At 52.9% G+C, this 24,056-nt stretch overlaps 1 protein-coding gene across 1 annotated transcript in view; it reads left to right on the forward strand.

Annotated features, from left to right (window-relative positions):
- The first annotated feature begins 2,326 nt into the window (after positions 1-2,326).
- DENND2D (DENN domain containing 2D) overlaps positions 2,327-24,056 on the forward strand; it is a 29,096-nt gene continuing 7,366 nt past the window's right edge. The window contains exons 1-7 of the mRNA XM_038380362.2: positions 2,327-2,489; positions 11,791-11,969; positions 12,729-12,841; positions 13,709-13,778; positions 16,870-16,947; positions 17,277-17,417; positions 22,147-22,295. Coding sequence (XP_038236290.1) covers positions 2,426-2,489; positions 11,791-11,969; positions 12,729-12,841; positions 13,709-13,778; positions 16,870-16,947; positions 17,277-17,417; positions 22,147-22,295 — 794 coding nt within the window. The 5' untranslated portion in view covers positions 2,327-2,425. The remainder of the gene's footprint in view (positions 2,490-11,790; positions 11,970-12,728; positions 12,842-13,708; positions 13,779-16,869; positions 16,948-17,276; positions 17,418-22,146; positions 22,296-24,056) is intronic.

Raw genomic sequence — 24,056 nt, forward strand, 5'->3', positions numbered from 1 at the left:
CGTATAAAATTAATTTTAACAAACTGGTTAACTGATAGATCAAAGTCATTTAAAAATGGGAACACCTCATCTAGTGGAGTTCTGCAGAGCTCTGTTCTCGGCCTGATGCTATTCAGTATATCTAGCAATGATCTAGGAGAAAAATATACATTAATTGATGGTAAAATTGGCAGACAACACAAAGATTGGTGAAGTGATAAATAGGTCAGTGATACAGAGTACCTTGGAGCACGTGGAAACCTGGGCTTATTTGAACAACGTGTATTTTTAGTACAGCCAAATAAGGTCCTACATCAGACTAGATCAAAGACTGTACATCACACTTACAGCAGGAACTGTATCCTGGAAAGCAGTGACTCTGAAAAGGAAGTAGAAGTCCTGGTGGAAACCAACTAAACATTATCTCCCAGTGCAATGCGGGGGCTAAGACAGCTAATATGATCCTTGGATGCATAAACAAAAAGATGTTGAAACCACTGGGTAACTGAGGCTCTCTGGCCTGTGTTATGCAGAAAGTCAAACTGGCTAAGGCCATTCTGGCCTTCCAATCTAGAAATGTTGTGGTCCTACCACAGGCTTTCTGTGCTGTGCTAAAGGACCTGAAGCTGGCTTTGTGCCCAGAGGTTTCCTGGGGTGCCAGGTGATGCATTTTGCCTCTGGGCCCTGGCTGAGGCAGGAATCCTTCTGCTGGGCTGGATTTTGGCAGCTGAGCTGGCTGCTGAGTGACAGATGAGGAGCGCAGCCCCTTCTGTGGAGAGGCCCCTGCAGAGGAGCTGGAGCAGAAATGTGATCAGGGCAGGAAAGCAGGGCCTGACAGCAGCTGCCCCCAGGTATGAAGCAGAGCTGTCCTCTCTCCTCCCCTCTAGGTGTACACCTGCCTCCCTCCCCCCACAAGGAGCAAGGGTGTCCTGTCCCAATCTCACCTTCTCCTTCCCTAGTGTGCAGATTAACCCACCTCTCCCACTACAGGGGCAGGCTCAAAACTCCCCCACATGTGCAGCTCCCCCACCAGAGGCAGGGCTCTCCCCTCCTCCAGGTGTGCAGCCAGTGGCCCCCCCCCATCGGGGCCCTCCCCCCGGTGTGCAAATCTGTGACACTTTCAAGGTTACCTGGGGAGTAAATTGCTACTGCCTGCTTGTAGCACAAGGGAGCCTTGTCTGTGCCCATCTGGGGAAACTCGCCCCAAACAACCAGCTGCTGACACAAGCACCCCACTCCGGGCTCTGTGAGCCCCATTCTTTCCCTTTGCAGGCTAAGTGATTGGCACACCCCAGCCCTTAGGCTCCCTAAGAAAGCAGAGACAACCTGGGGCTAAATCTCTGGAGTCAGTTAACCCCCAGAGCTCACACTGACCCTGGGGCACAGGTTCCCCCCTTCCTGACAGCACTTCAGTACCCTCAAGTGCCCAGCCCCTCGACTTCTGAGATGCACCTAGCTTCTCTGCCTCTGCCACCCAGCTCAATAGCTTCCCCTCCTTCAGCTTTCTCTGAGACACCTTTCATGAGACACTGGCAGAGAGTCGCCTGCATAATGGACACAATCTTGTGCCGTTCTTTCTCCCTTTGTACAGTCCGAACTGTGTGTCTCTTTTCATAGCTGGGGCGTTTTGCCCTACTGAGGGTATTTTTCAGGGGCTCTTTTGGGCTTTGCCAAGGCTCAAGCTCACGCCTTGTCTAGGCTGTCAAGACATGGCTGGGCTAGGCCAAAAGATGTCAATTGTTCTCATGCTTGACAGAGTCAGCTCCTAGACCCGCCCACCCCCGGGGGACCAGTTTCACCTCTAGCAGCTTTGGACCCCAATATTCTACAGGTGACAGAACCCCCAAACTATTTCCCAGACACACCTCCAGGACAACCAGCGAGTTCTTTGCGTTGGGCAGAGACTGCACCCCACCCCCATGGGTGAAATATTGTGAAGATGGACACAATATTTCCGATGAAGTGAGCTGTGGCTCACGAAAGCTTATGCTCAAATAAATTGGTTAGTCTCTAAGGTGCCACAAGTCCTCCTTTTCTTTTTGCGAATACAGACTCACACGGCTGCTACTCTGAAAATTGTGAAGATGGTGATCAGAGGGGAAACATGCCCATCGGGCATAGGCAGGGCCCTGGGTAGAGACTCAGAACTGTGTCAACGTGGGGCATCTGGGTCACACGCTTCACCCCCGGGGGGGGTCAGGGCTCTGCCGTCCATCTAGGTACGCAGCCAGCTCCCCAAGGGCCTGGTTCAGGGTCCTGCCCGCGGCCCCAGGTATTCAGCCAGCTCCGCTCCTCCCCCCATCTGGGCTCCTCCAGGTGTGCAGAGCTTCCCCCCCCCCACCCGAAAGCGAAAGCGCGGCGCCCGCTCCGGGCTGCAGAGGGACCCGCCGGCCGGGCGCCGCGCTCAGGGTCACGGCGGCTGCCGAGGGGAGCGTCCGGAGCCGGCATGGCCGGGGCGGGGATCGTCAGCTTCTTCCGAAACAGCGTGCGGCGCAGGCCGGCCCGAAGAGGTGAGGGGGGCGCGGGGACCCCAGTCCCACCCGCCTGCTGCGTCTGGCCTCGCTCCGGACCCCTTGCTGCGCGCCCCCCCGACAGGTCTCCCTGCCCCACTGCTGCGCCCTCTGCCCCCCCCTCCGGCCGGCTCTCCCTGCCCCCCCCCTCCGGCCGGCTCTCCCTGCCCCACTGCTGCGCCCTCTGCCCCCCCCCTCCGGCCGGCTCTCCCTGCCCCACTGCTGCGCCCTCTGCCCCCCCCCTCCGGCCGGCTCTCCCTGCCCCACTGCTGCGCCCTCTGCCCCCCCCCTCCGGCCGGCTCTCCCTGCCCCACTGCTGCGCCCTCTGCCCCCCCCTCCGGCCGGCTCTCCCTGCCCCACTGCTGCGCCCTCTGCCCCCCCCCTCCGGCCGGCTCTCCCTGCCCCACTGCTGCGCCCTCTGCCCCCCCCCTCCGGCCGGCTCTCCCTGCCCCCCCCTCCGGCCGGCTCTCCCTGCCCCATTGCTGCCCCCCCCCCTCCGGCCGGCTCTCCCTGCCTCATTGCTGCGCCCTCTGCCCCCCCCCCCTCCGGCCGGCTCTCCCTGCCCCATTGCTGCGCCCTCTGCCCCTCCCCTCCGGCCAGGTCTGCCCGGCGCTTGGCTCGGGACTGGTAGCTGTTCTTGAAGGAGGATCCGGGACTTTCCTGCGGGGGCAGCAGCCTGGGATTCCCGGGGCCCGGAGCAGGAAGGCAGCGCTGGCCCCGGCGACCCATGCGGAGCTCGGAAGGCAGGATCGGGGCCCCTCCCGCTGTGACTGTGCCGCTGCGAAGGGGCTTTACGGGGCTCCCTCTGCCCAGCCCGCTTAGAAATTCGCTGGCTTTGAATCCTGCCTGTCCAGGGCACCTGCTGCCTCCCCTCCCCTAGCCTGGCAGGATCCGGGTGGAGCGCTCACACGACTTCCCACCCGCTGGCCAAGTCTCCGGTGCCCTGACCTGCCACGGTCATTCACGCCTCTGCAGAGCCCCGCCTTCCCGATTCACACCTCTCTGCCCAGGATGCAGGGGCCATGGACATTCTAGTTTTACACCCTTGAAATGCTGCTGGGATAAGCTATTAAACAGGGTATAGATTCAGACGAATGGTACCTATATGCCCTCTGTTACTGGAGAATCCCAGCATGGTGCAATCTGACTTGTATTTGTTTGGTGAGTTAGGGCAGTGCCACTCTCCCCCTTTTACAGGGGAGAAACTGAGGCGCGGAGCGATACCGCCACCCAGGACGAACTGAATAGAACCTGAGTCTCCCAAGTCCCAGCCCTAACTCCTGGCCCTGTCTTGGCCTGGCTCTTATCAGTCCTCAAGATAGTGGGCCCTAAAGTCAGCTCAGAATTGCAGCAGTGCTGGGAAAACATTCTGACCATCATTGGAAAATGGGGAGATGGCTTGCAAGATAATGTACCTTGAAATATTGATTGGTCTCTGGACTAGGCAACAAGAGAGACCATTTACAGGGTGCTTTGAGCGTCCCAGATACCTCGGGCTCAGTGCTGCCTAAATTCAAATGCCAGGCTTGATAGAAGTGGAGGCAGGGCTGAGGATTGCCACTTTAGAGGTGCAGCACTGGCTGGGCCTTCATTTTGTCATCTGGCATTTGCTATGTGGCACCCAGGGAGAAGTGGAGGCCAGGGGGCCGCCCTGCCAGGAATCTGCATGCCCATGGTTCTAGTGCTCTGTGGGTGCTGGAGCGGCAAGCCCTTCGGCTCTTCTAGGGGAGGCTGGTTTTGTTTTTTGGTACTTGTCAAGTGTTTATAGAGCTGTAGAAAACCCATTTCCTCTCCGCTAGGGCAGGTGGGTGTCTGCATGTTGCAAACAGAGCATGAAACAAAATTCTTCTGCACTGCAAAAGTGGCCAGAGAAATGGAACATTTCTTGCAAATAGTAAAATATTAAAGGAAGTCTGTGCTTAAAGGTCAGATGTTATCACAGAAGGAACTGCCTTGCTGAGCTGGAATGAGCCTAGCAATCATTCCCAGTTCTGATCTCATGTAGACAAGGCAGAAAGTGTCCCCCGTGCAGTGCTGCCAGGAGCCTGAGGGGTGTGTATGCAGGGCTTATCTATGCCAAGAAATTACATTTATCTTAACTCCGCTCAATTCAGAAACCAGTTTAGTGAAATCAGGGCAATTTCAGTGTCGATTGGGCCTCAGGGGCATCTTCCTCCCACACCCTCTCCCCGGAGGGTCATGCCAGGCTGTACCAGGAGGAAGAAGTGGAAATGAGCTGCACCTGCTTTGGGTTCCAGCTGCAGCTGTTGGCTCCTGGTACCTGCTCACCCAGCCAGCCAGCCAGACTTCCCTTAGTGGGAAGGAGTCTGAAGACCAGTCCCCTCCTCCCGAGATGGTCGTGCTACTCCCTGTCTCCCCCCGACTCACCCTCCTTGTACCCAGCCTTCACCAGCCAGGCCTGTTCCCTCCCCCGCTTTCTTATCATCACTGATCGAGAGCTCCATCAGATCAGAACCACTCCCACCTCAGCAAGGAAAAACCTGCCCCCCACCCCCCCCCGGTTCACAAACTGATGGGGACCAATTCCGGCTGATCCACCATCAGGGTGAACGCCTCACCTCCCCAGTCCCCTCAGGCCCCAAACCAGCAGGGCAGCCTGTGGGAGTTGCTGGGGTGTGGGCAGGATGTTGGGTGAACGAGGAGACGTAGCAGCGGCACTAAACGTTTGTTGCAGAAGCCGAGATCTTCCCTTCCTGAGTCAGAACCCTGTTCTCTGGCTTCTGAGTAAGTGCCTCCCCCCCCATGTGGGGCTGGCCCATGCTGCTCACCCCCCAGGCCCATGAGGGACTAGCCCAAGCCACCAGCCCACGCCACTGCCCCCAATCCTGCCCGTGCAGGGCTGGCCTGGCCTACGCTACTCGCCCGAGCCCTCCCTCCCCTCACGCAGGGCTGGCATTGCCCCCCGCACATTCCTCTGCACCCCACTCGGGGTCACTCCCCACTTTTGGGTCAAAACTGGACATTTGTCCCGTTTGCTCTTGCCAACTGATGAACAGCTGGCAAGAGCAAATGGGACAAATGCCCTTTTTTGCCAAAAAAGTCGGGACAGGGCTTAAAAATGGGACTGTCCCAGCCAAAACGGGATGTATGGTCACCCTGCTTCCGAGTTGATTGGTTTGTGTTTCTGAAAGTGCTTTGGAGATCAAGGTCCCCACCACAGGCTTGTAGCCAGTCCTTGGGTGGGCTGGCTCTCTTTAGCTCTTGTAATGGTGGTCATTGCCCGTCTCCAGTTCTTTCCCACCACCTCACCAGATTATATCCATGGCAATAACCATGTGTCCGTTGCTGGGGTTCAGGGTACGCTTCTTATTCCGTGTGCACTAGGCCCATTGGTTGATGTGTGTAACCAATTTGACCCAGTTTCCTTCATCCCATCTCCCTGTATGGTAGGATGTCCTAGAGTATAAGTCCGCTGGGCACTCTTATCTTCTGCTGAGGCACTATGGGATAGAAGCCCAGATTTTCCCACCAAACTGACACAAACCCAGTTGGCGTGGAAGGTATGGATTAGCTCAGGTGGCTTTTATGACTGCCAAGCTACTGAGTGGACACAGAGCTACCTGTGACCCATTAAGATGACTCTCCCCCTAAAATCTCAGCTGCATTTACAAGGCGGAGGGGCTCTGAAAGTGCTGTTGGTGCTACATGCTATTTCCAGTTAGGGGTGTCGGGATTTCAGAAGGGAACAAATTATTAGAGCGTGGTCACTTGATACCTGGTGAAGAGATTCAGACAGGTGGTGTCTTGATCCTGCCAATATTGGAAGAGCAGTAGCTGGAGTGTATTTTAAGGTTAGACCAGGCAAAGCATTAGCAAGGACATAGAGCCATGAGCGTTCCTGCGTTGGCTCACCAGACAAGGGCTGGGTGGGGCCTAATCAGGATCTCTCTTCCCAAGTGGCAGCTATATTATTGGAAATCAGAGGATAACATCTGAATTTGGTCAGTACGGTAGAAACCAGATCCTACTTTTAGCTGCAGCCTGCTGCTTTGCTGAGGGTTTGCTTTTGACAGGGAGGGTGTCTCCAGTAGGAAGTGCAGCCTTTTGACCATAGCAGCTATCTCTCGCCGCTCCTGTACACTGGCATGAAAATCTTCCTCCACTTCCAGGGCTCTCAGTTTTGCCTGACAAGGCTGCTGTCCCAGCTTCCATAAGTACTCTGAGATGAACCTCTGTACCATCCAGGAGGAGCCTGGCTCCTCCCTGCACCCAGCAAATCTAATCTCTTCCAGTAAAGGACACGCAAGGCCAATGCGGGGACATTCAGCTTCCCCTATGCGTCTGCGTGCACTGCTCATCAGTCAAACCAGTTTGGTCTTTTCCTCTAGCATGTCAGCTTCCCTTGTGTGGGGATTTGTCTTCTCAGTGAGCTTCCCTTTGCGTTGAATCGATGCGGGAAGACCATGGTGCAAAAACTCAGAGCAGGTGATGTCAATTTGGAAATGGATCTCCCCTCTCTTCTTGGAGGGGATCCTCCTACCCCTAGTTGCAGCTGGCAGGAGGCATTGTGGGGATGATAGTCGCTGGGTTGCTGCACCTGCTCTGTGGATAAGGAGAAGCTGCCTGTTCTCCGCGTCTTTCACTGGCTGGAACTAAAGGAGTAAAGGGATGAGGCTGATGCTCCAAGAAGTCCCTTCCCTTCCCCCCCACAATCTGTTCCGTGTCAGTGCTGCGTACAGCGGAGAATGTAGGTGCAGGGGTCGGAGAGCAGAGCGGAGGGGCCGGTCTCAATGGGCACGGGATGAAAGGAAATGGGGAATAAAGGCAGCCAAACAGCTGAGCACTGGGAGGAGCCCAGGAAGCGAGTCTAGGTCACAAGGTTGGACCTGAGTCAAGATCACAAGGAACAGAAGTGGGCAGGGTGGGAAGGGAAGGAGGGCGGGGAAGGTAGGGAGAAACCTGTTTCAAAGCTGACTTGCTGCTGATGCTGGACATCTGTGTGTGGAGGCCCTGGCTGTGCTTAGGACAATCAGGGGACTGGGCTAATGTGGGGTTTGGAACAGGCCCCAGTGTGTCACTGACAATATCGGGTCAAAGCACCCTCTAAGGAATGTACGCCGCCCTCTTTGGAAAAAGAAAAGGAGTACTTGTGGCACCTTAGAGACTAACAAATTTATTTGAGCTCAGATAAATTTGTTAGTTTCTAAGGTGCCACAAGTCCTCCTTTTCTTTTTGCGAATACAGACTAACATGGCTGCTACTCTGAAACCCCCTCTTTGGAGTGCATGACCAGCGTGTGGGCAGTAGGAGAAGACTGGTGCCAGGCTACAAGGATGGCACTGCACCTTTGGGCCCCCTCTCACTGGAGAAGACGAAGGTGGTTGTAACTGGCCTGGTAGACACCCCCACCCTTCTGAGAGCCCATCCCCAAAGCTTGGGCAGAAGGAGAGGGTGGCGGCCAAGACCTTGTGCAGAAAGGGCTTTGGGGTGACTCACCATGCATGCAGTCCTAGCCCTCCTCCCGCTTACTCCTACAGCTGGTCAGAGAGGGAGAGAGCCTCCATTAGAGCAAAAGGCTTCACCTCTACTTCATCCGGTCCTGGGCCAGAGCTGGGGGAACAAGGCATTTTTGGAACGATGGCCTCAAATTTGGAGTCCAAGGTTGCCCTAAAGCTGCTTTGTACAAGTTGGGATGTGATGCTTGCTTAAAATAAGATGGATGCTACCAGTGAGAATGCAGGGCAGAGAGGCTCTTCTGCAAACCTGCCTTGTATTCATCCCTTTGCTGTCAGAGTGCTGTGAAAGGGACAGACGTCAGGCCCGGGTGTCACTATGCTGTCTGCATCCAAGGCTCCCATCCGCCCAACTCTACTGCCGTCAGTTTGGATCAGAGCAGGCAGTCCTATGCTAGCAGGGTATGAAACCACATGGGACCCTGGAGTATTGGCAGAGCTGTTCATAGGCTTTACGATGGGTATAGACACTGGCCATGGAGGTTCTAGCTCCGCTGAGATGTGGCCCCACCTCCCAGCTGCATGCTGTTGTTCATCTCTAGCAGTCATCCCCTGTGACGAAGTGGGACTGTTCTTAATGTTTCTTCTGAATACTGTAGGGGTGCCTCAGTTTCTCCTATGCACTTCTTAAGTCTCTAGGGGGTGAGATAAGGGGGTGTAATTGTTGCCGAGCAAAGGGCCAGGGTACATAAATGGCTGACACTCTGTCTCCTGGCAACTGATGGCCTGGGCCCTTCTCCCCTGCAAGGTGAGAGCTAAAGGGTCGCTGAACAAAGGACTCAGGTGACCTCCTGGCCCGGGAAAGAGACAAAGCCCAGAGATGGGGGGGCTGGAGAGAGTTTCAGTTTGGGGCTGGCTGGGGACAGGGAGTGAAGTGCAGACGTGGTTGTCTGGCTCACTGCCCCCCAAAATGGACCCGGCTGAGCGGTCCTGTTCTCTGAACCTACAAGCTCTGTTTTAGACCATGTTCCTGTCATCTAATAAACCTCTGTTTTACTGGCTGGCTGAGAGTCATGTCTGACTGCGAAGTTGGGGGGGCAGGACCCTGTGGCTTCCGCAGGACCCCGCCTGGGCGGACTCGCTGTGGGAAGCGCACGGAGGGGCAGAGGATGCTGAATGCTCCGAGGTCAGACCCAGGAAGGGGGAAGCCGGGTGAGCTGTGTGTCCTGCAGACAGTCTGCTCACAGAGAGGAGGCTCCCCCAGAGTCCTCACTGACTTCGTAGGGAGCAGTTCCAGAGCATCGCTCGGGTACTCCGTGACATCCCCCTCATCCCCCCGAGAACTTTCTCAGGTCATTGAAGACAAAGTTGAGGGTTCCAAGAAGATGGAGAAATGGGAGAGTAGATATAGAAATGTCACCCTCGTTAATGCCTGTTGTGATAATTGGGCCTACCAATTTACCCTAGTTGCAATCTCAGTTGTAAAAAGTATATGAAAGTTCATAAAATGTTACTTTCCCTTAAGATTTGTTGTTATAGGTTATTGCAGGGATCAGCAACCTTTGGCACGTGGCCCGCCAGGGAAAGCCACTGGCGGGCCAGGACGGTTTGCTTACCTGCAGCGTCTGCAGGTTTGGCCGATCGCAGCTCCCACTGGCTGCGGTTCGCCGTTCCAGGCCAATGGGGGCTGCGGGAAGTTTTATCCTTGAGATCTTGGGTCAGCTGTGCACCAGACCACTCACCTGGCAGAACTTACATTAACTGCCAGTAGCCGGAATGCAGGGGAGCCCTGGCTATGCCCCCTCTCCCTATGCCAACCACAGGGCAGGGGGGTGGTGTAGGACCTGTTGCACCTGCTGTATGCTCCCTGACGTTTCCCCCTCCCAGGTCTGGCTATTCCAGCTTTAGGGGCACTTTGTGCACAGGAATGACAGTTTCTCCCAGACTGCACAGTGTAGAACAGATAGATTGTAATAAATGTGGCCCCATCATTTCATGATTTCTTGGTGCCCTAGAGTTTTGCTCCACTTGCTTTGCTGATCCTCTGCACTCCTCCACCCCTGTGTGATGCAACTTATTATTTCTGTTCTGTTGAGCCTTGGACTCGGGGTGAACAACCCTGTCCCGCTCTGGCAACCCTGTATTGTAGCCACTTGTCACCTGCTTCGGGGGCAATAAAACTTGAAAGTTAATGGCACAATCCAAATGATAACAGCCAGATACATCCTGGGATGTGAAGAGGTTATTGGAGTTGATATACATTGCATTGGAAGGATAGCTGCTTAGTGTGTGCACACAGTGTCTTGCAGGTCTGAAGGGGCCTGGCTGTGTTTGGTATAAAGCGCAAAGCAGGTCTGGGCTTGGTTAGTTCCAGGACGGGAGACCACTGTCCATTCCAGGCTTTCTGTTTCGCAATAGCAATGGCTGCTCTTTGGGACACAAAATGGAGAAAACAGCGTTAATGCAAAACGAAGGCTGAGAGATCCTGCACTCCAGACAAGTGGCCTCTGGATTCCTTGCAGCGGGGAAGCACCCTGCACATTTGTGGCTTTAATATACTGCCCTTGCTGATGGGCGGGGTCTCTGACGGACTTCACACCCATGGGCTCTGCTGTGTTGGTGCTAGGAGGTGCTTGGCCTCCCTGCCCTGGCCTAGTCAGCCTGCTCTGTACTCCTTCAGGGCGAGGTGTTGAAGTTAAACAAGCAGCGAGGGAGTGACCTGGAGAGCCTAGGTTACATTGTGAGAGTGACTCATGTAACCTTAAGAAATAGCCCATGTGGCTCAATACTGTGACTGTATTTAACTTCCTGCTCTCCAGAAGCGGCAAGGCGATTTTCACACCTGCTAGGATTTCCTTTTTCCCTTGGCAAATTTGTAAAAGCCCTTCCTGTTCTCCCCTGGTGGTATTAGCTCTTTTTTTTCCACAGCAGCAGCCCTTGTCTGTTCCTTTCATGTTTGAACAGGGGTCTTCTCTTTTCTCCTGTCACCTGCGCAGCAGACAATTAAACGTGAAAGTTAATGGCACCATCCAAATGATAACGGAAGTGGCCAAGTGCATCCTGGGATGAATACATTATAGGAGTTGGTGTAGGTTGCATTAGAATGACAGCTGCTTCCTGTGTGATAATCTCCTGCTGATAATAGCTCATCTTAATTAATTAGCCTCTTACAGTTTGTATGGCAATTTCCACTATCTCTGTATGTATATATATATCTTCATACTATATGTTCCGTTCTATGCATCCGATGAAGTGAGCTGTAGCCCACGAAAGCTTATGCTCTAATAAATTTGTTAATCTTTAAGGTGCCACAAGTCCTCCTGTTCTTTTTGTGTGAACACAATGTTTTACAGGTGTGAAGGGGCCTGTGGACATTCTTATTCTGAATTATCTTAATCCATTTTGGAAGTGGATTAAGCTAATTTTCAATGAGTCTTCTATTCCAGAATAAAATCATGCATGCAGGGAGTTAATCAGGAATAGGGGGGAGGGATAGCTCAGTGGTTTGAGTATTGGCCTGCTAAACCCAGGATTGTGAGTTCAATCCTTGAGGGGGCTATTTAGGGATCAGTGCAAAAATTGGGGATTGGTCCTGCTTTGATCAGGTGGTTGGACTAGATGACCTCCTGAGGTCCCTTCCGACCCTCATATTCTATGAATAGCTTATTATGCTTTACATTCGCACATTGCCTTAATCCAAATTAACATCCCAGTATAGACAAGCCCACAGTCTGTGTTTCCTTGTTTAGTTGCCTCCCTTCTCCATTTCCAGTGCCGGTCCCGGTGCATTACACCCTGCTCTCTGAGCCGAACTGCAGTCTGGATCACTAAAAAAGGCACCCCCCTTGGCTGCCATGTCACCATGAACCATAATTTTTGGGTTACAGATGTAAATCAGGACGCATCCCAGGATGAAAGCAAATCTGAATCTGCAAGGAGGCCGGGAGATCAAAGCCCCTTCTGCTACTCACCAGGACAGTTCTTCTTTGAATACCTCGTCGTTGTCTCACTAAAGAAGAAATCAGAGGATGATTACGAACCCAAGATAATCTACCAGTTCCCAAAGGTGAGGAGCCCTGTCATGGTTACAGAATGTGCACGTATTTGTTAGAAGTCATCTCAAAATCATCAGGGCTCTGGGCAGCCTGATCATAGATTACAGCAGCCTGAGGTCATTTTAACTTAGTCTGGGGGGGACAAACTGACCCCCAACGGGCCTAGAATATGGGAAGTGCAAAGGAGACTGATCACAGGCTCTCTCAATCAGAGCCCCAAACTCTTTTCTTCTCCACCCACCCCACACCTCCTAGCAGAATCCTGCCTGGGGCGAGATGTGGAATGTGAAATTTCAGGAGCTTGATCCCTTTTTGGGGAAGGGAGGAGAAGGGTTAAAAATGGTGCTTCTGGTGGAAGGTTGGCTCTTGCCTTCCCTTGGGAGGGTCAGCCCGGCTCCAGAATGCACCTCTGTTCATGGTCACAGTGCCTCCTTTTCAGCTTGGAAAGCTTCATTGTGGACTGCATCAGTACAGCTGAGTCTTGCGTCTGGCCTTGCAGCTACCAGCAGCTATGCTGCCCTTCTCGCTTAAAGCCTATGCTCCCCCACTAGACTGGGGAATCCTCATGTCCACCCTGGAGACAGTCTAGAGAGACAACGGACTAGGTAGTGACCCGCTCTTCCAGTCCCGGGGCCCTGCACTGCTCTGCCGACGCACCGGTCGGGACCTACAGAGCCCAGCTAGAGAGTCCAGATGTTTCTCTTGTGCAGTGGCCCCGGCTGGATCCTCTCTTATTGTGATTTTTACTTCTAGTATCATTTTCATTTCAGCGTGAGAACTTACTGCGGGGCCAGAAGGAGGAGGAAGAGAGGCTGCTGCAAGCCATCCCCCTCTTCTGCTTCCCTGACGGCAATCACTGGGCCCCACTCACGGAATACACCAGGTGACTCTCAGATTGATATGGGTTAAGGGACCAGCCCAGAGCCAGCGCTGCAGGCAGGGGCCGGTGGGCAGGGAGCAGGGAAGGGAAGGCGAGTCCTCGTGCTCCCTCCTACTGCCTGGATGTCACAGGAACCCAGTGAGCTGCCTGGGTAGGGAGAATTTCCCTGCCTGGCTTCTGCAAAATCAAACCATTCCTGGCCAAGGTTTCACATTATTGGCTTTTAACCATTGCAGTTTATCTGGCCAGGGGTTAGTGCTTCATCATCCCATGCTGCTTAGTGCTCAGGGCTGAACATCTCTCCTCTAGATGTTTTGTGGTCTGTTTATTTGTTCCTCTTGATAATTATTATTCATTGTGATCACAAAAATGCCTAGCTCTTATCAGGAGATCTCCAAGCGCTTTACAAAGCAGGTCGGTCCTTATCTCCATTTTACAGATGGGGAAACAGAGGCCCAGAGCGGGGTCATGACTTGCCCAAGGTCACCCAGCAGGCCGGTGGCAGAGCTGGGAATAGAACCCAGCTCTCCTGAGTCCCGATCCGGGGCTCTGTCCATTAACCACATTGCCAGCCCGTAGCACCTCGAAACTCCAGTCACAGGCCAGGCCCCCATTGTGCTAGGACTGGACAGGACCTGCCCCAGGGGGTTGACAGTCTAAGCCAATGGACCTGACTGGTAATCAAGTGGAGGATCCAGCTGTTGGGAGCGTCAGTCACTGGCAGGGTAGGGGGCTAGGCTGCCATCTTGGGCAGTGCTAGGGACTCTTTCCCCACTTCCTTTTGCCCCGTCGCTCAGTGGCTCCAAGCTACAGCTCTTGTGCCTTGACCCTTAGCAGCGCAGTGGAAACATGTTTCTCCTTGTCTTTCAGTGAAACCTTTTCGTTTGTCCTGACCAACGTTGACGGCAGCAGAAAGATCGGCTACTGCCGGCGGCTGCTGGTGAGTATCCCTCGCTTTAAATAATCTGGTCTCATGCAGGCCCTTTGCGCCCTGAGCAGCCAGCTTGGCTGCAGCGCGTCTCCATCCCCCTGGGCAGGGCAGGGAGAGCAAGCTGAGCCGGGCTAGCCCCAGGGAACCGCGTACAGGAGACTGTCACTCTGCAGTCGGCTTTCGGGGGAAGTGCTTGTGCCCAGCCCTGCTGCAGCTGCAGGCATGGCCTGATGCCAGACAAAGAGGTGGTTGGAGAAGGGTGTGTGTGGAAGGGTAACCGGCGACAGGTGCAGCATGGGGGTGGGGAAATGTGCAGAGAGGCAGGAGGAAGAGGAGAGCTGATGAAGGGCACCTTGGTACCGTATCTAGTATGATGAAACTGCTGCATTCCGTCATGGCTCCCTTAGAGAGACTGAGAGAGACGGGCACAGGACTGGTTAGCTACCTTCGAGGGCCTGACTGGCTCAGAGGCTGGACGATGAGATATGGATGGTTACCTCTCGGGTGCTGGTTTGAATCCAGCCCAGTTCGGCTGTGGTGGAAGACTGTTACCAGGGCCGCTGAACTGTGTATTGTGGTGTTGGTCACTTACATTCAAGGCCCTGTGTTGTCCCAGGCAAGGTGCACCTAAATTCTGTGTGGAGATCACTAGATTCTTCAGCCTCTCGTTGAAATTTGGTGGCAGTTTCAGATCAACTTGATTTATCTGGAAGGTTTAGATTATAAGAACGGCCATACTGGGTCAGACTAAAGGTCCATCTAGCCCATCTAGTCTTCCGACAGTGGCCAATGCCAGGTGCCGCAGGGGGAATGAACAGCACAGGTAATCATCAAGTGATCCATCCCGTCAGCCATTCCCAGCTTCTGGCAAACAGAGGCTAGCGACACCATCCCTGTCCATCCTGGCTAATAGCCATGAACTTATCTAGCTCTTTTTTGAACCCTGTCATAGTCTTGGCCTTCACATCCTCGGGCAAAGAGTTCCACAGGTTGTATGAAGAAATACTTCCTTTTGTTTGTTTTAAACCTGCTGCCTATTCATTTCATTTGGTGACCCCCCAGGTCCTTGTGAGAAGGAGTCAATAACACTTCCTGATTTACTTTCTTCACACCCGTCATGATTTTATAGACCTCTGTCATATCCCCCTTAATCAACTCTTTTCCAAGCTGAAAAGTCCAGGTTTTATTAATCTCTCCTCATTCAGAATCTGTTTTCTGAACCTTTTCCAATTCCAGTATATCTTTTTTGAGATGGGGCGGGCACATCTGCATGCAGTATTCATTGTGAGTAATCCACACCCCTGAGCGACGTAAGTTACACCTACCTAAGTACCAGTGTAGATAGCACTATGTCAGCTGGAGAGCCTCTCAGGGAGGTGGAGTAATTAAGTCGACGGGAGAGCTCTCTCTTGTCGGATTAGAGCATCTTCACCAGATGCGCTACAGCTGCACCAGTGCAGCATTTTAAGTGCAGACGTGCCCATAGTGTTCTAGGCCAGAAGGGACCCCCCACGTCATCTAGTCTGATCTCCTGTATTTCACAAGCCACCACCCAGCCAGCCACACACCGAGCCCCGCAACCAGAAGTAGCCCAATTTATTACAGCCCTCAGGAGACTCAACTGTTGATGCGGCAGGCAGACAGCAGGAGGTTAGCAGTGCCTTCCGTTGTCTGCAGGCTCAGGAAAGCTGTAGAGCTTCGGTGACTTTTAGTTTGTGTTTTCAAGCTTTTCTTCAAGCCCTTAAAGGCTAGGAACACACAAGCTTTTTTAGTCTGTTGCTTAGATGCTGAAGCACAATCCTGCAGGCTGGGAATTGTGGAACCCACGTGGTCCTGCCTCTGCCCAGCACCAAGGCCCTGTTTGCTGTTCGTTCTTATTCAAGGCCTGACGTGATGCGATAGCAGACAGAGATCGGTGCATGCTGGGAATTGTGCTGCACTGTTAATGGGCTCTGAAAGCGTTGCCTGCTTCGGTTCTCTTGAAATAACCCTAAAGATGCCCCCAGCAGAGAAAACAGCATCCCAGCCAGGGAGACAAGCCAGTTCAGCTGCCTGAGAGGCCTCGCTATTGATCACCGCCTTGGCATGCCAAAGCCTCTGTGCGCATTGAGGGCAGACAAGTCCACGCTAGTGCACCCAGCTGTGGCGCTTCCCCCAAACAAATGGAGGTCTTTGCCAAGCGATGCGTCATTCGTCTGTGCTTGGCGATTCCTGAACCAGACTCCGCCACGGCCCCGAATTCCACCCTAGGAAGGGAGTTGGAATCCCTCCTGAGCCACCTCGCTGGCTGCCTGCTCTTGGGGCTGGGGAGGCAGACGTAGTTGCGGGGCGGGTAAGTGATGTTCTCCAGAGGTGGTGTGCATGGAGGGTCCAGGCTAGAGTATGCTGCCCCAACCACAGACCCTGCCTCAGTGTCTCTTGCCTGCAGCTTTATCGCGCCCCCATGAGCCTGTGGACCCCTCTCTCCCAAACCTGCCGTGCTTAGCTAGCCGCCAGCTTAATGCCTCACTTGCCTTCCTGACACACATTCTGTTCCATGGTCTCTGCTGTTACCCTGTGCCCCTCCCCAGACCTGCTACACCCCCACCCCATGCCTGGGGCTTCCAGCAGCATGCTGGACAGCATCCGCAATGATTCCTCTGGTCAGTCTGCAGGGCCCTTTTCTGGAGGTCTGTGGGCCAGCGGGAGTCCTAGGTGCCTTCCCTTTGTCTCAGAGACTGTGTACATGCATCTGCTTCTGGGGTGGGGCATCTCCTGCAGCTGAGTTTGGAGAGGGCTGGTACCAGCCTCCTTGCTTTTTCAGCTTGTTCTGCAAGTTTCCTGACTTGTAGTTTGTTAAGTAGCCAGGGAGGACCAGCTGGGCTGTAGGCTGGGTGGTATCGTTAACCAGGTCTCTGGGAGGCAGGCAAGGCCAAGCCAGGGATGGCTCCTAGCTTTGCTGACATCTGACTTTGCATTCCTCGGAGGGGCCATGGCCCCGCCCTGAGTGGCAGTTCCCATAGTGATGGGGTTGGCATGGGGGCTGGCTTGGTGCACCTGATAGAGGGGTCAAGAGATTGTGAGGTACAGTTAACCCTTTGTGTGCTGATCCTTCTTTCAGCCTGTTGGCCGGGGCCCTCGTTTCCCAGAGGTCTTCTGCATCATCAGCTGCCTTGGCTGCTTTGGATTGTTCTCCAAGGTAGGAACGTCGATTCCCACGGGCAAAACACTAACGCAGCCTGCATGCCCGGTCCGGGCCTCGTGCAGCTGCTGGTCCCTGTCTTGCAGCTGCCTGATCTACAACTCGGTGCAGGGAAGGCCCTCTGCCCCGGGGAGCAGTTGGTGATGCCGCGGCACTGAAGGCCACCTCTCTGGGGATGAGGAGGGTGAGACCTATGGTGCTGAGGCTGGCGCTGGCTGCTTTTCCTCAGTGAGGACGCAACGGAGCCGCTGCTGTGCCATGGGGCGGGGGGGGTAGTCGGGGAATTCTTTGCCTTACTGTGGCTGACGGGTCTCTCCTTCCCATAGATCCTTGATGAAGTGGAGAAGAGGCGGCAGATCTCCATGGCCGTCATTTACCCCTTCATGCAGGGCCTCCGCGAATCCCCCTTCCCGGCACCAGGGAAAACGGTCACCATTAAAAGCTTCATTCCTGATTCCGGAACGGAGGTTTGTGTCGGCTCAGTAATCTGTGCTCGGGTGCTGCTGACCTCCAGCAGGGCCTGTCTCTCCACCCCTAGGAGCTGGTCTAAGAGGAGGCCGTGCTGGAGCGTGTGTCCGGCCGTCTGGCCAGCCGGAGCTTTGTAGGCTTTCCTCAGTGCAGTCTCTGCTAACGCACTTCATGTCTCCGGCTGCCTAGGGGCAGTAATACACAAGGGTCACAGGTCAGGGTGGACGAGGAGCGCTGGCTGAGTTGAAGAGCAAGGCTGTGCTGTCTGGGAACGACGGGTTAGGGAACGACCCCTTGGAACGAGCTGGCCGCTTCGTGCCAGTGGAGATCGAGCCAGCAGTTCAATCAATTCTCCGCCCTCTGTGGGAGAGTTGGTGACGTCAGATGTTCCATATTCCAGCCGTCCAGCCTGACCGCTATGGCTGGGTACTCCCAGGTGGCCGGAAGGTGCAGTGAGATGGGTGCTGCCCAGTGCACAACTGGTGTAGCGCTCCGAGAAATGCTCAGTGTCGGTCCTGCTGCAAGGATCTATCAGCACGAGCAGCCGTTAATGCCAGCAGATGTGGCGTTCACACTTCTTGAAGCTGCTGTTGCAACCTCTTCCTGCAGCCTGCAAGCCATGCTTTCAAAGAGGCTGCTGATTTTGGGAGCCCAGCCTGAACCCCCTTGGGCCCGATTTCCAGAGGTGCTGGGCATCCTTTCGTGTCAGCCAGAGCTAGAAGTCCAGTGCCACCTAGAACAGTTCACTCTGCTCCCAAGCATGTTTTGGGGGGCTCGGCCCTAACAGGCAACCAGAGGAGAGAAGTGAAGCCTAGCAGCAAAACAGATGGCAGAGCTGGAGGAGAAGAAGACACCTCTACAGTAGAGGAAATGGGGGTGTGGATTTTCCAGAGATACCCGGCAGCATGAGAGCTGGGGGGAGAAAGCAGATGTGGCAGGGGGCCCACGGTTGGGGCATGGTGAATTGGACTGAATGGTGGGAAAGGGGAGCAAAATCATGACGGGTGCAGACAAGGGTGGTGTGGCAGAGTCAGCTGTGTGAAGAAATGATTTATAAGCAATTGTCATCAGTAATGGGGAAAACCCTGCCAGGTTAGGAGCTGGGGAGTTTGGCGTCAGGTCAAAGGACGTGAGGCTGATTTTAGAGACAAGTGTGAATCTGGATTAAAACTGGTTTCAGTGGAATTGCACCAGTGTATCCCAGGTCCCTGGAATTACATGACACTGCCCCTAGAAGCCTGCACTGTTTCCCCCACCTCTGCAGTCCCATATAATCAGTGCAGGATCCCTTGTTTTATTGAATGTTGCATTACACTTAATTGATTTGATTGTGTGTCCGGATTTTTTAGTGTGCTCACAATTCTATACTGACCCACTTCTAATTTGAGTTGTGTGGCTGCTGAGTCAGCAAAAGCTTGGGCTTTCCAGACCAGGAAGCAGAAGCCTGGCCACTTTCACTCCCCCATTTGATCAGGTTTCAGAGTAGCAGCCGTGCTAGTCTGTATTCGCAAAAAGAAAAGGAGTACTTGTGGCACCTTAGAGACTAACAAATTTATTTGAGCATAAGCTTTCGTGAGCTACAGCTCACTTCATGATTTTAGATATCTATTTTTCCACCGAATGCATCTGATTAAGCGAGCTGTAGCTCATGAAAGCTTATGCTCAAATAAATTTGTTAGTCTCTAAGGTGCCACAAGTACTCCTTTCCCATTTGATCAGAGGCAGCGAGGACTTTAAATGTGGGGTGGGTTGAAGTGCTCCTTCTCCAGCAGTAGCCCTTGCTAAGAAGTGACACTCACTGTGCTCAGCAACAAGGAAGCAGTTAGCTCAAGGTTTCTACAAAAAACAGCGATGAAAGAGTTAACAGCATGGCCTTTTTAATCACTTTCATTCACACCTCCCTTTGTTGAATGGCAGCCATTCACACCTCTCCTGAAGTTATTGTTTCATGCATCCGATGAAGTGAGCTGTAGCTCATGAAAGCTTATGCTCAAATAAATTTGTTAGTCTCTAAGGTGCCACAAGTCCTCCTTTTCTTTTTGCGAATAGAGACTAACAGGGCTGCTACTCTGAAACCTGTTTCATGCTGAGTGCAGAGACTGCTTTGCATCTGCTCCTCTCAGCTGGCAGCGCTTGAGACAAGACACTGGGTTTATAGTACACAGTTGTGCCCATTTAACAAAAAGATGGGGGAGGGATAGCTCAGTGGTTTGAGCATTGGCCTGCTTAAACCCAGGGTGTGAGCTCAATCCTTGAGGGAGCCATTTAGGGATCTGGGGCAAAAATTGGGGCTTGGTCCTGCTTTGAGCAGGGGGTTGGACTAGATGACCTCTTGAGGTCCCTTCCAGCCCTGATATTGTATGATTTTAGATATCTATCTAGTTAAACCTAATACAGATGAATGGGGATCAGTTTCAGCCTTGCTGGTGTCTGTTGTTAGCTTAATTCCATACAGTTGGCTTTGCTTTAGGAGTTTGCAACTGTACAATTCAATCCTGTCCGTGCAAGCTCTGCAATGGAGACAAGCCTTTAGGCCTACTCTGCACTGGCGGGGGGCTGCTGATGTAACACAAGTACAAACTGGGACTTGCTCTGGTGTGGTTTATCCTGGTTTGAAGGGGGGCTGAGCTGAGTGCATTGCTCGTCTGTCCCCTTGTGCAGACAATGCATTTCTATTTTTTACATGAGAGGTTTGACTCTGCGGTGCGCTGATGCAGCGCTTGTTTTGGAATGGGGAATTGCAGCCACCTCGTCCCATTGCACATTGGGTGCTGGGTGTAACTGAGAGCAGGAGCCGGCTTGGCACAGGTTCTTCTCTGCCAACTTCCTGGGTTATGAAATCTTTTGTGATTCTGCAGCAAGAAAGATAAGATTGTGTAAAGACTTGGCCTATTGCTTCATGTGTTGGCTGCTGGCAGCACTGCAGAGATGGGAGCATTTTCTTCAAAAGCGTCAGCATGGGCGGTTATCCAGCATTGTCAGTGGAGAAGGGAGCTGCTGCTAGGGAAGCCTAGGCTGGGAGCTGGCCGTGCGTGCGTAGGAGAGAGAGGGTAATGGAGACCCATGGGTAGCCCAATGTGCAGCAAAGCCTGGGCTGGACTAAGGTCTAAGTAAGGTCCTTCACTGAATGGTGGGAGGTTGTTCCGAATGCCTGGGGCTTCTCCTGGATCAGTAATCCAGGGCTCAGCTTTTGAGGCTGGCGAGAGGTTTGATTTCACCTCACTGGCAAAGGCACCTAATACAATGACACCAATTAGTCGTAAGGGCTTACCTGGGCTCTTGGCTGGAATGAAGTCTAACCAGCCTAACAGAAAAAGATGTAGAGAAAGGTAGGAGTGTCTGGAAACAGGCATTCCAAATGGCCACTAACTACAGTGATTGCAGCAACTCCATTACTTCTCCTTTTGTGGCAGTCTCGATGCTGCTTAATGTGGCCATTTGGAAAAGATGTGTAAGAGGCAACGAGATGGTGCTGCATAGGTACCTGCATGGAACAAAGCTAGTACAGGAATCGATGCTAGCGGACAGAGGCAGATCAATGTCCAACTGCTGGAAGTCAGAAAAATTACCGCTGGAACTGGGATGCAAATTTTCAACAATGAAGGTTATTGTGACATCATCCCGTGGAGTCTTGACATCCAGATTGGGTGTGTCACTCCAGCTCAGTCACAAGTTACTGGCCTCAGTGCAGGAATCGCTGGGGGAAATTCTCTGGGTGGTGTCATGTAGGAGCTCAGACTAGATGGTCAGAGTAGTTCCTTCTGGCCTTAGAATTTATACACTCCAATGCCCAATGAACGCTTGGGAGAAAGGATATCTTTGTTAAAGATTCAACACCACCCACCCGGTTCAGTGAGGCTCACAAAGCAACCTCCTAAAGCCTGGTGTACATACTAGTTTGTTCCGGATTAACTAAGGTATGCTTTGTAAACTGGTCTAGTTAAACAGTGCAAGTATGTGTGTAGACAAGGCCCAAGATACCCTCCCATCAAAACCAGGGCAGGCCAGACATGACACCCAGATACCTGGGCTCCTCCTACCAATGTCTCTGCACTTTCTGCCACCCTGCACTCGGAGAGCCCTTCATGAGAAGCTCTGCAAGGCTGCTGGGGGCTGATGAGAACTCCTGGAGATTGCTGGTAATTGGGGATTACCTATGAATTCATGGTGTTGGTAAAGCAGCTTTGAAGCAGAGGACTGGTCCCCGCTGGGATCTTGTGCCGATTCTAGTCTGGGGCATAGCTATATAGTGCACACCAGGAAAGCTATGGCTTGCCTGTCACGATCTTATCCTGCTTTCAAGCCGGAGTCATCTCCATCAGTAAACAGCGGCTGTGCCCATCTGCGCTAGAGGTTTGCATCGAGGCACATCCCCAGGGAAGACACGGTCAATTAGGGCCACTTATTGCCTCAGCCACGCTCTTATTTGGTGCACCAGTTTCCCCCACTCTTGGTCTGTTAGATCGATGAACTCTGGGCGGGACAGTGCCTGGCGCATGCTGGGGACTACCAAAAAGTAATCCTAACTAATTGTAATATTGCAAAGATCTCTCATGACACACACCCCCTCCCCCCCGCACGCATGACACTCCCTTCCTGCCTCCTTTCTCCGCCATACGGAAGTAGGCAGGGCCCAGTCCAGCATGTCTGAGGCCTTCTGCATGGTGCTTTTAATAGAATTAATTAGTGACTTGTTAGCTCACTCGTGTCCCCTCTGCTTCCCAACAGCTCATCGAACTCACGCGGCCCCTGGACTCCTGGCTGGAACATGTGGAGTTTCAGGCCCTTCTGCAGCACCTCAGTCCGGAGAACATCCTTTTGCTCTTTGCCTCTGCGGTTCTGGAGCGACGGATTATCTTCGTGGCAGAGGAGCTCAGGTGAGTGCCCTGCACTTAACCAGAGAGCTAGTTCTGGGAGCTTCAGAGAGCTACAAGTAATTCTTCTGCTCTACTCCGCACCGATTAGGCCTCAGATGGAGTATTGTGTCCAGTTCTGGGCACCACATTTCAGAAAGGATGTGGACAAATTGGAGAGAGTCCAGAGAAGAGCAACAAAAATGATTAAAGGTCTAGAAAACATGACCTATGAGGGCAGATTGAGAAAACTGGCAAAGAGAAGACTGAGAGGGGACATGAAAGCACATTTCAATTACATACAAGGCTGTTACAAGGAGGAGGGAGAAGAATTGTTCTTCTTAATCGCTGAAGCTAGGACAAATTGGGCTTAAATTGCAGCCAGGGCGGTTTAGGTTGGACATAAGGAAAAACTTTCTAACTGTCAGAGTGGTTAAGCACTGGAATAAATTGCCTAGGGAGGTTGTAGAGTAGCAGCCATGTTAGTCTGTATTCGCAAAAAAGAAAAGGAGGACTTGTGGCACCTTAGAGACTAACAAATTTATTTGAGCATAAGCTTTCGTGAGCTACAGCTCACTTCATCGGATGCATTCGATACATTCGATGGTTGTGGAATCTCCATCACTGGAGATTTGTAAGAGCAGGTTAGACAAACACCTGTCAGGGATGGGCTAGATAATACTTAGTCCTGCCATGAGTGCAGGGGACTGGACTAGATGACGTCTTGAGGTCCTTTCCAGTCCTATGATTCTCTCAGCTCGTAAGTACCAGTCACATGCAGCTCGCCCAGCCCTGGAAAGCAGCCTGCAGGTGCCCTCAGTTCCATTCCCCCCTTCATAAGGGGTCAGACGCAGATGCAAGTGTCGAATGACGTGTCCTGAAGTCTGCTACTCTGTATCTTGGTCCCAGGCTAGGTGTAGTTGGGGCTGGCTGAGGGCACCCTCCCCATCCCCACAGTGCAGTGAGTGGTGATTAATTTTTTGTGCCCCATCCAGTTCAGGAGATAAAATCAGAATAAATTAATTCCAGGTGCAGGGGCGAGAGAGAAGCTGAGAACCTTCCACTCTGGGAGCTGACCCTGAGGCGTCTGAGCAAGCAAAGGGTCACTAAACTCAGACTGTTCATGAGGCATGGAAGTCTGATCTAGTGGACAGAGCATTGGTCTGGGACTCGGGAGACTGGGTTCTATCCCTGGCTCTGCCACTGGCCTGCTGCATGGCCTTGGCCGAGTTACATTCCCTTCTGTGCCTCAGTTTCCCCATCTGTAAAATGACCTCCTTTGCAGAGTGCTCCGTGGATGAACAGTGCTAGATAAGAGCGAAGTGGTATTATTATGTATGATAGAATAACAAGACAGCTGGAGTCTGTTCCCAATTGAGCCCAAAGGGTTAATCCTCACTAAGCTGACAAGCCCAGGGAGGCAGGTAGCCAGGAAAGTCACCCTCTCATGCTAACATCAGCAGAGCGTAAAGGTTATGCTCACTCTTCGTGAGACAGCCAGTCGAGTCAAATCTCTCCTCTCCCTCTCGGATTTCCTCATTCCGACTCATCAGCAGGAAGGATGTCTCTGATTTGATCCCAGCCACCAGAGACTTTCACTCTTCAGACCCTAGGAAGAAAAATACACACACTGACTGCCCTGCGGAAGGATCCTCTCTATAAAATTAGCAAACAATAACTTTGTCTAGTGAGGGTTAAGCCTTAAAAGCATTGAAATAAGGAGTGAAGGGGGAAGACTTGTGCCCTCCTTTCAACCACAATGCTGTCGATATCGCACTCCCCAAG

Source organism: Dermochelys coriacea, chromosome 21, assembly GCF_009764565.3.
Source record: "Dermochelys coriacea isolate rDerCor1 chromosome 21, rDerCor1.pri.v4, whole genome shotgun sequence".
NCBI lineage: Eukaryota > Metazoa > Chordata > Testudines > Dermochelyidae > Dermochelys > Dermochelys coriacea.